Below are 14,991 nucleotides of genomic sequence, written 5' to 3' on the forward strand. Positions count from 1 at the left end.
TTTTGAAGAGGAAGGAAACAGCTATGACCCAAGGAACATGAATGGCTTCTAACCACGGCAAAGAGAGAATTTATTCTCTCCTGAAGACTTGAGAGGTAACACTCCTACCCACATGTTCATGTTAGCATAGTGAGATCCATTTCAAGCACCCAATGCCCATTATTGTAAGAAAAAAGTTTGTATTTTATTACATTTGTTTTTTAAATCTAAAACCATGGATTTCTTTGGGATAGTGTATTTTTTTCTTGTGGCTTTTTTTTTTTTTTTTTTTTTTGCATAATGACCTAAATTTTGAATCATAGTTTTAGGTTCACCGTAAAAGTAAGAAGCACATAGATGTTTCCCTTTTGTGTCTCCCTTGACCTGTTGCTTAGCACTTCGGATTGTAATGTCTCCCACCAGACAGCTACCTTTCCTACAGTTGATTCACATACACTGACACATCCTTATAACCTATAGTCCAGTTTGCTCTGGGTATTGTTGATTCTTTTGGGGTTGGCCATATTTTCTGTGACAGGTGTAATCACTATGGTAAAGTATGGTATAGTTGAGTTTCTCTACCATGAAAACCTTCTGGGCTTCATTCATTTCCATGCCCTCTCTCCTTAGGCCTCCTCCCTCTACCCTCCCATGCTTAGCTCATCCTGTCACTGTCTCCTTAGGTTTCCTCTTACCAGAATGTGTTTAGTAGGAATCACAGAGTTTATGCAGTCTTCTCTGAGGGGCTTTGTTCACTTAGTAACATGATTTACGTTTCCTCCATATCCTTTCTTGCATTGGTAACCCATCTCTTTTTAGCACCAACCAATACGCCATTGTCTGTATATTGACAAAATTGAGTTACACAGTAACCTGCTGAAAGACTCTTGCTTTCAGGGTTTGTCCATTAGGAGCAAAGCTGCTCTAAATATCATGTGCCATGTTTGGGTGTGTGTAAGTGTATGTATCTTCTACTCTTGGGTAAACTCCAAGAGCATGGATGTTGGACCATATGGTCAGAATGGGTTTGTCTTTGCAGCACAGTAGCAAACTGCCTTACAATGTGGCTGGGCTGTTTTGCATCCCCACCTGCCATGCAGGAATGTTTCCTTTGCTACTCATCCTCACCACCCTTTGGTGTTAGTGTCCCACATTTTGGTCCCTCTGAAGCTCCTAGTTGATAAAGTTTGCATTTCTCTGACAACATATCATGTGGGGCCTCTCTTCATATGCTTTTATACTATTGTGTGTCTTCATTTCCTTGGTGTGGGTTAAGGTCTTTGTCTTCACTTTTAATCAGTTTCTTTTTCTTCTTATTGTTGTTTTTTAAGGGATTTTTTTTCCCTATGTTTTTGAAAAGGTTCTTTTTAGATACATCTTTTTTAAATATTTTCTCCAGGTATAGGAAGCAAGCCTTCTTGGACTTTTGACACTGTATGTCACAGAGGAGAAGTGTTAAATTTGTTTGTTTTGTTTCTTTTTTTCATAAATGAAATCAAACTTGCCCACAAATTTCTTTCATGGATCATGCCTGTGGTGCTTGATGTGAAAAACTATCAGTACAAACACAGTCATTTAGCATTTCTTATTTGTTCTCTTATGGAAGTTATAAGGTTTTACCTCTTAAAATTGAGGTCTGTGGTCCACTTTATTTTTGTGTGTGTGTGGAAAATGTAAAATATTGCCTAGAAGTTTTTGTTGTTCCATCACCACATCCTGAAGAGACTGCCTTTTCATCTCTGGGTAATTTCTGTTCCTGTGACAAAGAGCAGTTGACTGGGTTTGAGGAGGGCTTCTTCTGGGCTCTGTGGTGCTTTATCAACAAATGTGTCTCTTCTTTCATAGGTGCCACACTGTCGTGTGACGTCCAATACATCAGTCCTCCAGCTTTGCCCTTTCTCAGCACTGCGTTAGCTACTCTGGATCTTTCACCACACTGTCTAACATTTTGAATAATAAGGATGTTAATGTTCATAAACTAACTTGCTGCCACCTTGATTTGAATTGTATGGAATCTGGAGGTCGCTTTGGGAAGAAGTGACTTCTTGGTCAGCTTTGGTCTTTCTAATAAAGCCTACTCATGCACTTATTTTAATTTCCTTTAATTTCTTTTACTTTCCACTCATTTCTTTCATCAGATGTTCAACGTTTCCTCATATAGATTTGAGGCTATTTTGTTACACTTATACTTACGTTCAGTGTTTAGAGGGTTGAGCATGTAAATTTACTTTGGCTGCACGTTCAACTTCCTCTTCTCCATGGCTGGAAACTAATTAACCTATAAGAACCTTGAATCCTGTCAGTTTATTATAATTACAGATTACTTCCAGAAGTATTTACTGATCAATCTTTGGCATTTCCTACCAAGACAGTTAGGACATCTGCAGAAAAAGAATGTTTTGTGTGTTCTGCCTCATAGTTTAATTTAATTTTCTTGTACTCTTGCCTTAGCTGGGATTTCTGGTGCAGTGTTCAGTGGAAATGGTGAGGGGGGTGATTTGCTTCATGGGCAGCTTTTCAGCTTCTCCTTATTAAATATGTTAGCTAGAGGTGTTTTGTTCTAGACATTGTTGACCTTAAGGAACTTGCCTTTATTCCTAGTTCAGCTAATGTTTTATAATCAATAGGTGTTGGGTTGGTGACATGTCTTTTCTACACTGATCTGATCATATGAAGTTTCCTTTTCAATCTGTTGAAGTGCTTATATTACTTCACCTCCGAAATTTGAAGAGGCGTACCTAGGATGATTGCTAATTTGTCACAGAGGATGTTTCATCTGGGTGTATGAGAGTTATTTTTCTCTCATTTTCCCTTCCAAGAATCTAATTTTTGGCTTTTGGTGGCAGGAAAGTGCTGGACTGATAGAAAAACACAGCAGTTACACTCTGTGCTTTATATTCTGATTGAGATTGTACAAAATGTGTATCACTTCTACTTTAAATGTTTGGTGGAATTTTCTGGTAATCTCATGCAGCCTTGGGGACAACTTTGGATTATTTTTAATTATTGATTTAATTTCTTTAATTGAAATAGACTTATACATCATGTCTATTTCTTCTTCTGTGACAGATTTTGGCTGTCAAGAAATTGACCTGTCCCATATCAGCTGTTAACTTGTGAGCATAAAGTTGTTCATATATTCATTTACTATTTTTTCATACCCATGCAATCTGCAGATGTGTCTCCTATTACAATGGTGATATTAGTATTTGGATTCTCATTGGTTTTTGCATTTGTTTGTTTGTTTCATGTCCAACCTATGGGCCTAAAGACTTTATTTATCTTTGAAAGAAATATCATTTGTTTTGCTGATTATTCTCTATAAAGCTCCTGATTTCAATTTATTGATTACTGAATTAATGTTCTTTCCTTTTCTCTCTGTATTTTTTTTTGCTCTACTTTTCTTTCCTATTAGGTATTCAAGTGATTAATTTTATATCTTTCTCATTTTTCCTTTTTACATCTGCACCTCTGGCATGTGGAAATTCAAGACCTAGGGGTCATATTAGTACTTCAGGTTCAAGCTTACACCACAGCCATGGCAGTTCTGGTTCTGAGATGTATCTGCCACCTGTGTCATAACTTGTGGCAATGCTGGGTCCTTAGCCAACCAAGCAAGGCCAGGAATCACAGCTGTATCCTCAAAGACATGAGGAGGGTCCTTAATGGGAACCTAGCCACAATAGGAACTCCCAGATCTTTCTTTTCTTGCACCTGCCTTCTCTGCTACAAATGTCTCTTTAAACATTGCTTTCACTGCATTTGGCAAATTGGAAAAAAATAAATTGTAGGAGATTTACAACTTTTCTTCAATTCCTACTCTACAGCAAGGAGACACAGCCACACAAACACACATTTTTTTTTCATTTTCCATCAGGTTCTCTCCCAAGATACCAGATGAAATTCCCTTTGCCATCAGTAGGACCCCATCACCCCTCCATTCTAAATGAAGCACTCTGCATCCACCAACTCCAAATTCCTGTCAGTACACTCGCCCCACAAACGCATGATCTGTTTCTGCTTTGCAGAGAGATCATTTCTGTCATAGTTAAGAGCCCACATTTTAGTGACAATATACAATGTTGGTCTTCCTTGTTCTGACTTATATCCCTTAGTATGAGAGTATCTAGTTCCATCCATGTCACCGCAGATGGCATTATTCTGTCCTTTTTATGGCTGAGTGGTATTCCTTTGTGTGTATTTACCACAAATCTTCATCCAATCTTGGGTCAATGGGCGTTTAGTTTTTTTCCATGTCTTGGCTATCATGAATAATACTGTGGGGAACATATGGGAGCATTTGCCTGTTTGAATTGGAGTTATGTCCAGAGATATGCCCAGGAGAGAGAGGGCTGTGTCACATGGTACTCATCACATTTTAAAAAATGATTTCCCTTGCAGTCCCAAAGCTTTGGAGCCTAATTCAGTCCCACTGGTTTGTTTTGGTCTTTGTTGTAATGATCCGATGTGGGGGATGGAACAAGATCTTGCCGTGATTGATGTCAAAGGGCATTGTGCCTATGCTGTCCTCTAGGAGTTTTGAAGTCTCTGGCCTTACAAGTAGGTCTTCAGTCAATCCTGAGGTTAGTTTTGTGTGTGGTGTTAGAAGACGTTCTAATTTCATTCTCTGAAATGTGGTTGTCCAGTCTTCCCTGCACCATTTATTGAAGAGACTGTCCTCCCTCCACTGTGTGTTCTTGCCTCCGTTGGGATAGATTAGTGGACCACAGCTGCTTGGGTTTCTTTCTGGGTTTTCTAGGCTAGCTCATTGATCTATGTTTCTGTTTGTGTGCTGTACCATACTGTTGTGATTACTGTAGCTTTGCAGTATACTCTGAAGTGAGGGAGCCTGATTCAGCCAGTTCTGGTGGGTTTTTGTTTGTTTGTTTGTTTTTCAGTACTGCTCTGGCTAGTCAGGATCTTGTGTGTTTCCAGGCAACTTTTGTGATATTTTGTTCCAGTTCTGTAAAGAAAGTCACATGTAATTTGTTAGGGGTTGCATTGAAGCTTGCCTTAGGTAGTGTCCTCATTTTGACCTTTTCCATGCTTTCAGTCTAAGAGCATGGTATAAGTATATCTTCCCATATATTGGTGTCATCTTTGGTTTCCTTCAACGTTATGTTAGAGTTTTCAGAGTACAGGTGTTTGTGTCTTTAGGTAGCTTAATTCCCAGGTGGTTGATCTTTTGATGTGATAGTAAATGCTATGGTTTCCCTGATTTCCCTTTCTAATCTTTCATTGTCCTTAGATAGACATGTGGTAGATTTCTCTGTATTGATTTTCTATCCTGCAACTGTACCAAGTTCATTGTTGAGTTCTAACTGTTTTCTGGTAATGTCTTTAGGGTTTTTCATGTGTAGAATCATGGCATCTGCAAACAGCAATAACTGTACTTATTTTCCAACTGGGATTTCTTTTATTGCTTTTCCTCTCTGAATGCCACAGCTAGGACTCCCAGAGCTATGTTGCATAGAGTTGGTGAAAATGGACATCATTGTCTTATTCTTGACTTTAGTGGAAGTGCTTTCACTTTTCCCCCATTGAGAATCATGTTGGCTGTGGGGTTCCCAAAACAAGATTTATTATATTGAGGTAGTTCTGCTCTATACACACTCTCTGGCATGCTGATTTTTTTTAGGTCAGGAATTGATGTTGAATTTGGCAAAAGATTTTACTGCACCTATTGAGATGATCACATCTTTTTTGTTTTTTTTGTTTGTTGCTGTGAATTACCATACCAATGATTTGTGGATATGGAAGAATCTTTGTATCCCTGAAATCAATCCTTCCTCATCATTGCCTATGACCTTTTATTTTTTAAAATAAAGGTCTTTGTTTTCACTTTCACTCATTTAAACGCATTACTCTTTTTTAAGATTACTTCTCTGGCAGGTGTTACATGTACAACTTGTGATTATAAGTCCACAAACATTGAGGTTATTTCAGCTACCATTCTGGATGTTGATTCCCCTTATTTTGGAGCATACAAAGCTCATGCAAATTCATATTCATAAGCATACATAATCTGCTACAATTGCTAGATTTTTCATTCTTTGAAACATTCATATGTTCACTAAACATTTGAAGTAGCCATTTCCTCAAGAGTATTTTTGGCTCCCTTATCAAAAATGTTTTAACCATGGAAGCATATGTTTATTTCTAAGCCATGTTTATGGCTTTTTTTATTTGATTGGTATATGAGTAATCCTCTCTACATGATCCATATCATTTTGATTAGCTTTGAATTATAGTTTAAAAGCCTTAAGTGTCATGTTCTAGTTTTGGCATAGAGAATGATTTGGGTGCAAAAAAAATAAAAAGAAAAAAAGAAAAACATGATAAACAAATGCTGTACTACACTGTTCTTTAAGCAGCTACGCTATATCCTAGATGCATACACCTGTGATTTTCATTGCTATTAGTCTCCCTAAGTCTCACTAAGTGATTGCTTCGATACTCCCCAAGCCTGCTTTTGCTCACTTACCTAAACAAGTCACCTTCCTTAATAAAAGTATTGTGGGATAAAGCCTAGGGGCCTTTGTTAGCAGAACAGAGCGCCTCCTTGTCCCCCCTTTTTAAAGGTAAAATTACCTTGTGTGTTTTTATGACATGCAGTCTCTCTTTTAGGATCTGTTTTTGACCTGCAGTTCAGGACACAATAATGAAGCCCTCAATGTGAAGGTGAAAGGCCAGTAAATGAACAATCCCCCTTGTCCGGGCTTGGAAGAGGCGACACCCCAAATCACTCATGAGAAGCGGTCTTGATGCAAACAGCAAGAGGATTTTTATTCCAAGCGCGCTGGGGCCCACAGTCGTACGCCACGCAGGGGTAGAGGACTGCAGCCCCGAGTGCAGAATCGGGACAGCTTTTATGGGGTTCACAACAAAGCCTGTGCGTCACAAACCAATCATTTTAAAATATTGAGAGCCCACGCTCCGTGACCAATCATTTTAAAATAGCTCCGGAGGTCCGCATCTGCGTAGGCTCCTGGGCAGAGTGACAGATTGCAGTTGAGATAGGTCACTAGGGCTTTCAATGTGTAATCAATTCTTCTATGGTGCCAGTCAGTTTTACAGAATCCAGATAAGCGATTAGTCAACTCATTTCCTGTTATCTTACTTAGGCCAGGATAGCAGGCCCTGGAACAATAGGAAAGAAAGTGTGACCTTCTACCTATTTACTGGCATCGAGCAGGGTCTGGAATTCGGGGGCATTTAGAGCTTTTTATTAACTTCCTGAGTTCTGGGAGGGTTAGGTTGCATTTTCATCCTTTCATTCCCCACTTCTTCTCTTGTTAATAGTTCTAATCTTAGAACTGGGAAGGCTAGAGGTCAGTTTCTCCTTGGCTCAGAAGGCCTTGGTACTGTTGCCTAAGTACCATGATCTGGACTGCACTCACTCATTCTCTAACAAAGGCAACAAACCTATTAATTAAGCAAGGCCCAATTGTAAGTAACAGGAGCAGGACTACTGGGGGTCCCGTCAGAGCAGAAAGCAGGGTGGTCATCCAAGGAGACCTGTTGAACCATCCTTCAAACCACCCCTGGTCAGCCTCTCTTTCCCTTTGATGCCTCTCTAACCTTTCTCTAAGCTTGCTCATGGAGTCTCTGATGGCTCCTGAGTGATCCACATAGAAGCAACATTCTTCTTTTAAGGCTACACATAACCCACCTTCTTTTAGAAATAACAGATCTAACCCCCTTCTGTTCTGTAGAACCACTTCAGATAAGGAGGTTAGGGATTCCTCTAGGTTACTGACAGATTTTTCTAGGGCTTGGAGATCTTCCATTACAATTCGATGTAGGTCACTAAGTCCTTTCTCCAGCTGTTGTGGTCCTGTGATTAGGGCAGCCGTTCCTGTTCCCATGCCTGCAGCCACTCCCAATCCGAGCATTACAGCTAGTGTCAGGGATATGGGTTCTCTTTTTGGCCGATTATATCTATAGTCATATTCATCAAGGACCGCTTTTTTGGGATAGTAGTACACCCGGGGGACAATTTGGACCATAAAGCAAAAGTCTTTAGTTTGGTTGAAAACCAGGGTGGAAACACAAGGGGTTAATCCAGTATTACATGCCCACCACCTGTCATAACCAGGTACCAGATACTGACTCTCAGAGGTTCAATTAAAGGCTTCAGTGTGGTTACAAAGGTGTTGGTGGGATGGGGGAACCCTCCCTATGCAGGTGCCTTTTCCAGAAACCTCAGTAAGTGTAAGCTTATTTTGGGATCCCCATGTACATTGGTCTCTATGTTCCTTTGTCACATTGAATTTCCCTCCTCTAGCCATTCCCTCATAGTAAGGTGGGCCCGAAGCTAAGCAAAGCCAACAAGAAGAGGTAGCCTCTGGAGTCGTGGAGTTAAGAGCCTGAAAATCTCCCTGGATGAGGCTAAAAAGTTTCACCACTGTTTTAATAGTGATGTTAGGCTCAGTGGGGACTGATCCAGAGGTTGTATTGTAATCAGAGGGGTTAGGAGATGGCCTCTGTTCTTGGATTAGAGGTCCTTGTTCGGCCAAACCCTTATTTGGTCCTATAGCAACCGGAGGTTCCATCTGAGTTTCTATTCTGAGGCGAATAGTCAGAACAAATCCTTTCCTTCTCCCAGAGCCTCCATAGTACATTATTCCCCAAGACATACCATTTACCCACTTTTGAATATTTTCTTGTTTTCCTTTTTCAGTGAAACTTATTTTTAAGTAATCTAGGTCTAACAAATTACAGCTTATTTGCTTATTTCGTACATCTTTTTGTACCTGCTGTTGCCAATTTTTCCATCTCCCATGGCCATAATTAAATTGATTATAACTGGTAGGATTGTTAACAAAAGAGTAACTTACTCTGTCTTGCTGAGAGATTGGCCATTTCCAATTCCCATCATTAGAAGTTATGCAGCTCCCTTGCTTGCAAAAGAAATCCTGAGGATTTCCACAATATTCTTCATTATTTGGGGGTCCTGGGCAAACATTAAACCTGTAAGCACAGAGTACATCAGGGGGTGTGGCCTGGTCGTTGAGACCAGGGATTACCAATCGAAGGCAGACATATAACTCAGGCCACCAGGTCCCTAAGGGAGCCTCCCCTTGAGTGCTGTTAATAGTAATACCTGTACTGGAGTCAGTAAGTAACCAGGTGAGAGATAAGGGTTTATGGGAGTTCGGGCTGTCCACAAGGCGTTTACCATTAACTTGAGGAGTTATTGACAGAGTAAGGAACCAAGCGATGGAGGCGAAGCTTAAGGGGATTTTCAGTCTTTTCAGCTCTCCACCCCGAATCGGGAGGTGGCACCGGCTTAACGTGGGATGCATGGATCCAGGTGGAGATTCCTTCAACTTTTACAGCCGTTGGTGTGGTCAAAAGTACGAGATAAGGGGGGAAAATACTGTAACTGCAATGTATACATCTAAGGATGACCTGACCCCCTTGCTGTATAGTGGGAAAATAATAATAATAAAAAAAAAGTACAAGATAAGGGCCCTTCCACCGAGTCTCGATGTTTCCTGCACGGTGGCGTCTAACATAGACTGACTCTCCAACTTGGAAGCGATGTGGAACTTGCAAGTCTCCTCCTGAGTAGGCCTCCTGGAGCTGCTTCCACGCTCGCTGCCTCACCCACTCGAGCGCCTTGAGCCTAGAGAAGAAAGGCTGGGAAAGCAGCACATCAGCACTATGTACAGAGGCAATTTCTGCCAATGGGGGGGGGTCCCCCGCAGAGCAATTCATAGGGGGTCAGCCCAAACTGTCCAGGGGTTTTCCTAACCCTAAAAAGCACAAAGGGCAGGGTAGCTATCCAATCATTAATTCCAGTCTCTGTGGTCAATTTGGTGAGGGTCTCTTTAATGGTTCTATTCATCCTCTCTACCTGTCCTGAGCTTTGGGGTCTGTATGCACAATGTAATTTCCAATCAATCCCCAATGTCTTGGCCAGTCCCTGACTTACCTGGGCAACAAAAGCTGGACCATTGTCTGACCCTATTACTTTAGGTATTCCAAATCTTGGAAAAATTTCCTCCAATATTTTCTTAGCCATCACGGTTGAAGTCTCTTTCTTAGTAGGATAAGCCTCTACCCATCCTGAAAAGGTGTCTACAAAAACCAATAGATATTTGTTTCCGTATTTAGCCGGCTTTAGCTCAGTGAAGTCCACTTCCCAGTGAGCGCCTGGGTGGCTTCCCCTTAGTCTCTTTCCTGGAGGTATTCTGGAAGGATTAGCATTAACCAGCTGGCAGGGCACACAATGTTTGACCACTGAGTCAGCCATTCCTGGCAGCCTCAGAACATGATAAGGGGATGTTCTGACCAACTGCTGCAGGTGTATAGTTCCTAGGTGGGTTAGACGATGTATCTGTTGGACATATTCTAACCCTTCTTTGTGGGGAAGGATTTCCTTCCCATTTGAGGTATAGCAGGTCCCCTCCAGAGTCTCAGAGAACTGGTCTATCTTTTTTATCTCTTGCCAGTCTTCTAGGGTGTACTGTCATCTGGGTTCTGGGGCTTTGGGCGTTTCTATTATAGGCAGAAGGTTAACACCCTGGGCTGCCTGCTTGGCAACCCGGTCAGCCATCTGGTTCCCTCTGGATATGAGATCTTTGGCTTTCTGATGTCCAGGACAGTGTATAATCGCTAGCCTTTTTGGCAAATGTAAGGCTTCTAATAGGCTTAGAATTTCCTCTTTGTTCTTTATTTCCCTCCCTGCTGAGGTAAGCAACCCCTTTTGCTTATAGATGGCCCCGTGTACGTGTGCAGTCGCAAAGGCATACCTGCTGTCCGTATAAATGTTTATGGATTTCCCTTCGGCCAGCCGCAAAGCTTGCGTGAGGGCCATGAGCTCAGCCTTTTGCACTGAAGTTCCTTCCGGCAGGCTGGTGGCCCAGATCGTGCGGGTCCCGTCCACCACCGCCGCCCCAGCCATCCTCTTACCTTCCACTACATAGCTGCTCCCATCAGTGAACCAGGTCAGCACTTCTCCAGTCAGTGGTATGTCAGTAAGGTCCTTGCGGACCCCAGTCTCCTCGATCAACAGTTGATGGCAATCATGAGTCACTGGTTCATCAGTCTCTTCAGGCAGAAGAGTGGCAGGGTTGAGAGTGGCTGGTGGAGCAAACGTGATCCTCTCTGTGAGAAGCAGGCTTTGATAGTGGCTCATGCGGGCGTTGGTCATCCATCGGTCTGGGGGCTGCTGGACGATGTTTTCCAACGCATGGGGGGCTATTATAGTTATATTCTGTCCCAAAGTCAATTTGTCAGCGTCCTTGACCAGTATGGCCACAGCTGCGATAGCCTTCAGGCATACGGGCCAACCACTGGCTACAGGATCGAGCTTCTTTGATAGGTAGGCAACAGGTCTTCTCCATGGTCCTAGGGTTTGGGTTAAAACTCCCCGGGCTACTCCGTTACACTCATCCACATAAAGGGTAAAAGGTTTAGTTATGTCAGGGAGGGCCAGAGCAGGTGTGCTCAGCAGGGCCTTTTTGATAGCATCAAATGCCTTCTGGTGCTCAGGAGCCCAGGAGAATTCCCCCTTTTCTTTGGATAGCGGGTAGAGTGGGGCTTCTAAGGTCGCAAACCCCGGGATCCACAGTCTGCAAAATCCAGCTGTCCCCAAAAATTCTCTCACTTGTTTGGCTGTGGTTGGGGCCAGTATCTGGACTACAGTTTTCTTCCGTGCCTCCGTCAGCCATCGCTGCCTGTCCCGCAAACTGTACCCCAAGTATGTTACCTCTTTCCTGCAAATCTGGGCCTTCTTAGCGGAGGCTCTGTAACCTAGGTCAGACAATTCCAGCAGTAGTGCCTTCGTACCTTCTAAGCAGTCCTGTTTGGTGGCTCCCGCCAGAAGCAGGTCATCCACGTACTGAAGGAGGGTCACCTGAGGGTGTTGGATCCTGAAGTTGGCCAGGTCTCTGTGTAGGGCTTCATCAAAGATGGTCGGGGAGTTCTTGAACCCTTGGGGCAGTCGGGTCCAGGTGAGCTGCCTGGTTCTTCCTGTACCTGGATCTCTCCATTCAAAGGCAAAAAGTGGTTGGCTAGTGGGGTGTAATCTCAGGCAGAAGAAGGCATCTTTTAAGTCCAATACTGTGTACCAGTTCCGTTCAGGCGGGAGGGCGCTCAAGAGGTTATAAGGGTTCGGGACCGTTGGGTGTATGTCCTGCACCCTTTTATTGACCTCTCTCAAGTCCTGTACTGGTCGATAATCATTGGTCCCAGGCTTCCTAACCGGTAGCAGGGGAGTATTCCAAGGGGATTGGACAGGAACTAGGATGCCCTGTTGGATTAATCTTTGAACATGCGGCCAAATTCCTTCTCGAGCCTCTCTACTCAAGGGGTACTGTCTGACTGATACTGGTGTAGCACTGGCCTTCAGCTGAATAACCTGTGGGGGAACTTGCTTTGCCAAACCCATCCCTGCGGTTTCTGCCCAGGTTTGGGGAAACTGCTCCAACCAGGACTGTATATCTTGATCAGGCTTTACTTGGGGAGAATATAGTCGATATTCATCATCTAATTGGAGGGTCAACACAGTGATGGGTTTGTTATTCGCAGACACTTCTGGTCTTCCTTGTTCAAAAGAAATTTGAGCTCCCATCTTGGTCAGTAAGTCTCTACCTAGAAGGGGTACTGGGCACTCAGGGATGACCAGAAACGAGTGGGTTACCCGTCCCACTCCCAAGTCAACGGTTCTTCGGGTAGTCCATGGATACTGCCATTGCCCTGTAGCACCCATCACCCAGGATTTTTTTTCTTTTCATTTTCCTAATGGTTGTAGCAGCACTGAATGCTCTGCTCCAGTATCAACCAGGAACTCAACTGGTTGCCCCTCCACCTTCAAAGTTACCCTGGGCTCGGGGAGGGGGTCCAAACCCCATCTCCCCTAATCTTTATCTTCTTCCAGAGCTAGGACCTTCGTTCCTTTGTTTCCCTTCTTGGGGCAGTTCCTTGCCCAGTGTCCTTTTTCTCTACAATACGCACACTGGTCCTTGTCAAGTGGGGTCCTATTGCCCAGGTTCCCTGACTGTCTAGGGCCTGACCTAATTTTCCTAAAATCTCTCTCTCTCCCTGCTGCTCTTCCCTTCAACCACTGCGGCCAAGATCTTAGTCAAATTCTTCTCTTGCCGTCTATCACGTCTTTCCTCCCTTTCTTCTCTCTCCTTTTCTTTTCTCTGTTCCTTCTCCTCTTCTGTCTCCCTTCTGTAATACACCTTCTCTGCTTCTTTCACTAGATCACATAACTCAGCCTCCTGTAACCCTTCCAGTCTCTGAAGTTTCTTTCTGATATCCAGAGCCAACTCCCCTATGAAGGCCAGGGCAACTGAGGCTTTCTGGGCCTCCGAGGTAGGATCAAAAGGGGTGAACCGCCTGAAGGCTTCCATGAGCCTCTCAAGAAATACCGAGGGAGGTTCGTTCGGTCCCTGCATCACCTCTCTTACCTTAGCCAAATTAGTGGGCCCTCTTGAGGAGCCCCGGAGACCCGCCACCAGAGCCTGGCGATAGATTTTCAAGCTCTCCCTACCTTTGGCCGTGTTGTAGTCCCAACCATGGCGAGTCAAGGGAAATCCCATGTCAATCTCATTTTGCAACTGCGTGGGTCGCCCGTCGGCCCCAGGAATATTTTTTCTAGCCTCTAACAGAATTCTCTCTCGCTCCTCGGTTGTGAAGAGTGTCTGCAGCAGCTGTTGACAATCATACCAAGTAGGCTGGTGAGAGAACATAAGGGACTCCACCAACCCCGTGAGGTGTTGGGGATCCTCCGAGGAAGGGGGATGGTTAGTTTTCCAATTATAGAGATCTGCAGAAGAAAAGGGCCAATACTGGAGGGGCTGCAATTGGCCCCCCGGCATGGGAGGGCCATAGGTGCGCAGCGGTAATATCACGATCTTGTCTGTCTGCTCTGGGGTGGCGCCCCTCTGGCTCCGAGTCCCGGCAGCAGGTCCCTCCACCACCGGAGCTCCAGGAGGGGCAGAGGGTCCCCTCGCAGCACCCTGTGCTGGATAAGGGGTTGGGGGAACAGGTTGGGGTTCCGGCCAAGTTGGCGGCTCCTCGATCTCGGGGTAGATACGAAGAGAGGGCTCGACTTTTTCGGCCGAGTGTTTGTTTTTCTCTCCAAGAGCCAGAATTCAGGGACCTGGATTTCTTGGTTTATTTAGCCATGGTTTAACCCATGGTGGAGGATCTTCTGCCAAATCTTGCCACGTAAGAATATAGGGCTCCTGATCAGGATGAGAGCCGGGTCCAGTCTGAAAAATAATTGTTTTAACAGCCAGGATAATTTCAGAATTAAAGGTCCCCTCTGATGGCCATCCAACATCGAATGTTGGCCATTCAGAGGCACAGAAAGTCTGCCAAGGTCCCTTCTTAACCTGAACTGACAAATTATGAGCCCTGGATTTAACTTCAGTCCAATGGTCGAGAGTCAAACTAAGGGGGGTCGTCACCGTCTGTCCCATATTAAAACTGTAGACAAGGACGCACAAGACAAAGACACACGAAACAGAAACCAACAGATCCAGACACACGCGACCCATCCGCGTCTTCCACAAGCAGGCAAAAAGTCCGATGGCCGTGGAGGGGGAAGCTTTCGCTTCAACAACAGAACTCGGTCCTCTGACCGACAGAAGGAGACCACCAGGCATCCCTGGCTCTCCCCACCTCCCGGGGCGTCCTCCAGGGCAGCAGCCTGTGATCCTCCTAGCACATCTGCTGATCACAGTCCTCCAGTCCTTACGGTCTGAGAGGACAGCTGCAAACCAAAAGCGCGCATCACCGAAAACAGACACTCAGAACAGAGACGCCGGCCGACACACACACGTTCCAAAGGGGATCCCTTTACCTCCAAGTCCGTTCTCGGGTGTAAGGGTGGTCACAGGATTTCCCGGCCAACGCACCAAATGAAAGGCCAGTAAATGAACAATACCCCTCGTCCGGGCTCAGAAGAGGCGACACCCCAAATCACTCACGAGAAGCGGTCTTGATGCAAACATCAAGAGGATTTTTATTCCAAGCGCGCTGGGGCCCACA

At 44.3% G+C, this 14,991-nt stretch overlaps 1 protein-coding gene across 1 annotated transcript; it reads right to left on the reverse strand.

The window, feature by feature from the left end:
* Positions 8,992–14,420, reverse strand: LOC106510029. Its single transcript, XM_021080967.1, is given in 6 exon segments — positions 8,992–9,352; positions 9,455–9,610; positions 9,648–10,411; positions 10,475–12,799; positions 13,176–14,072; positions 14,133–14,420. Coding segments are annotated over 6 exon segments (4,620 nt in total). The 3' UTR covers positions 8,992–9,162.

Source organism: Sus scrofa, chromosome Y (assembly GCF_000003025.6).
Source record: "Sus scrofa isolate TJ Tabasco breed Duroc chromosome Y, Sscrofa11.1, whole genome shotgun sequence".
NCBI classification, from domain to species: domain Eukaryota; kingdom Metazoa; phylum Chordata; class Mammalia; order Artiodactyla; family Suidae; genus Sus; species Sus scrofa.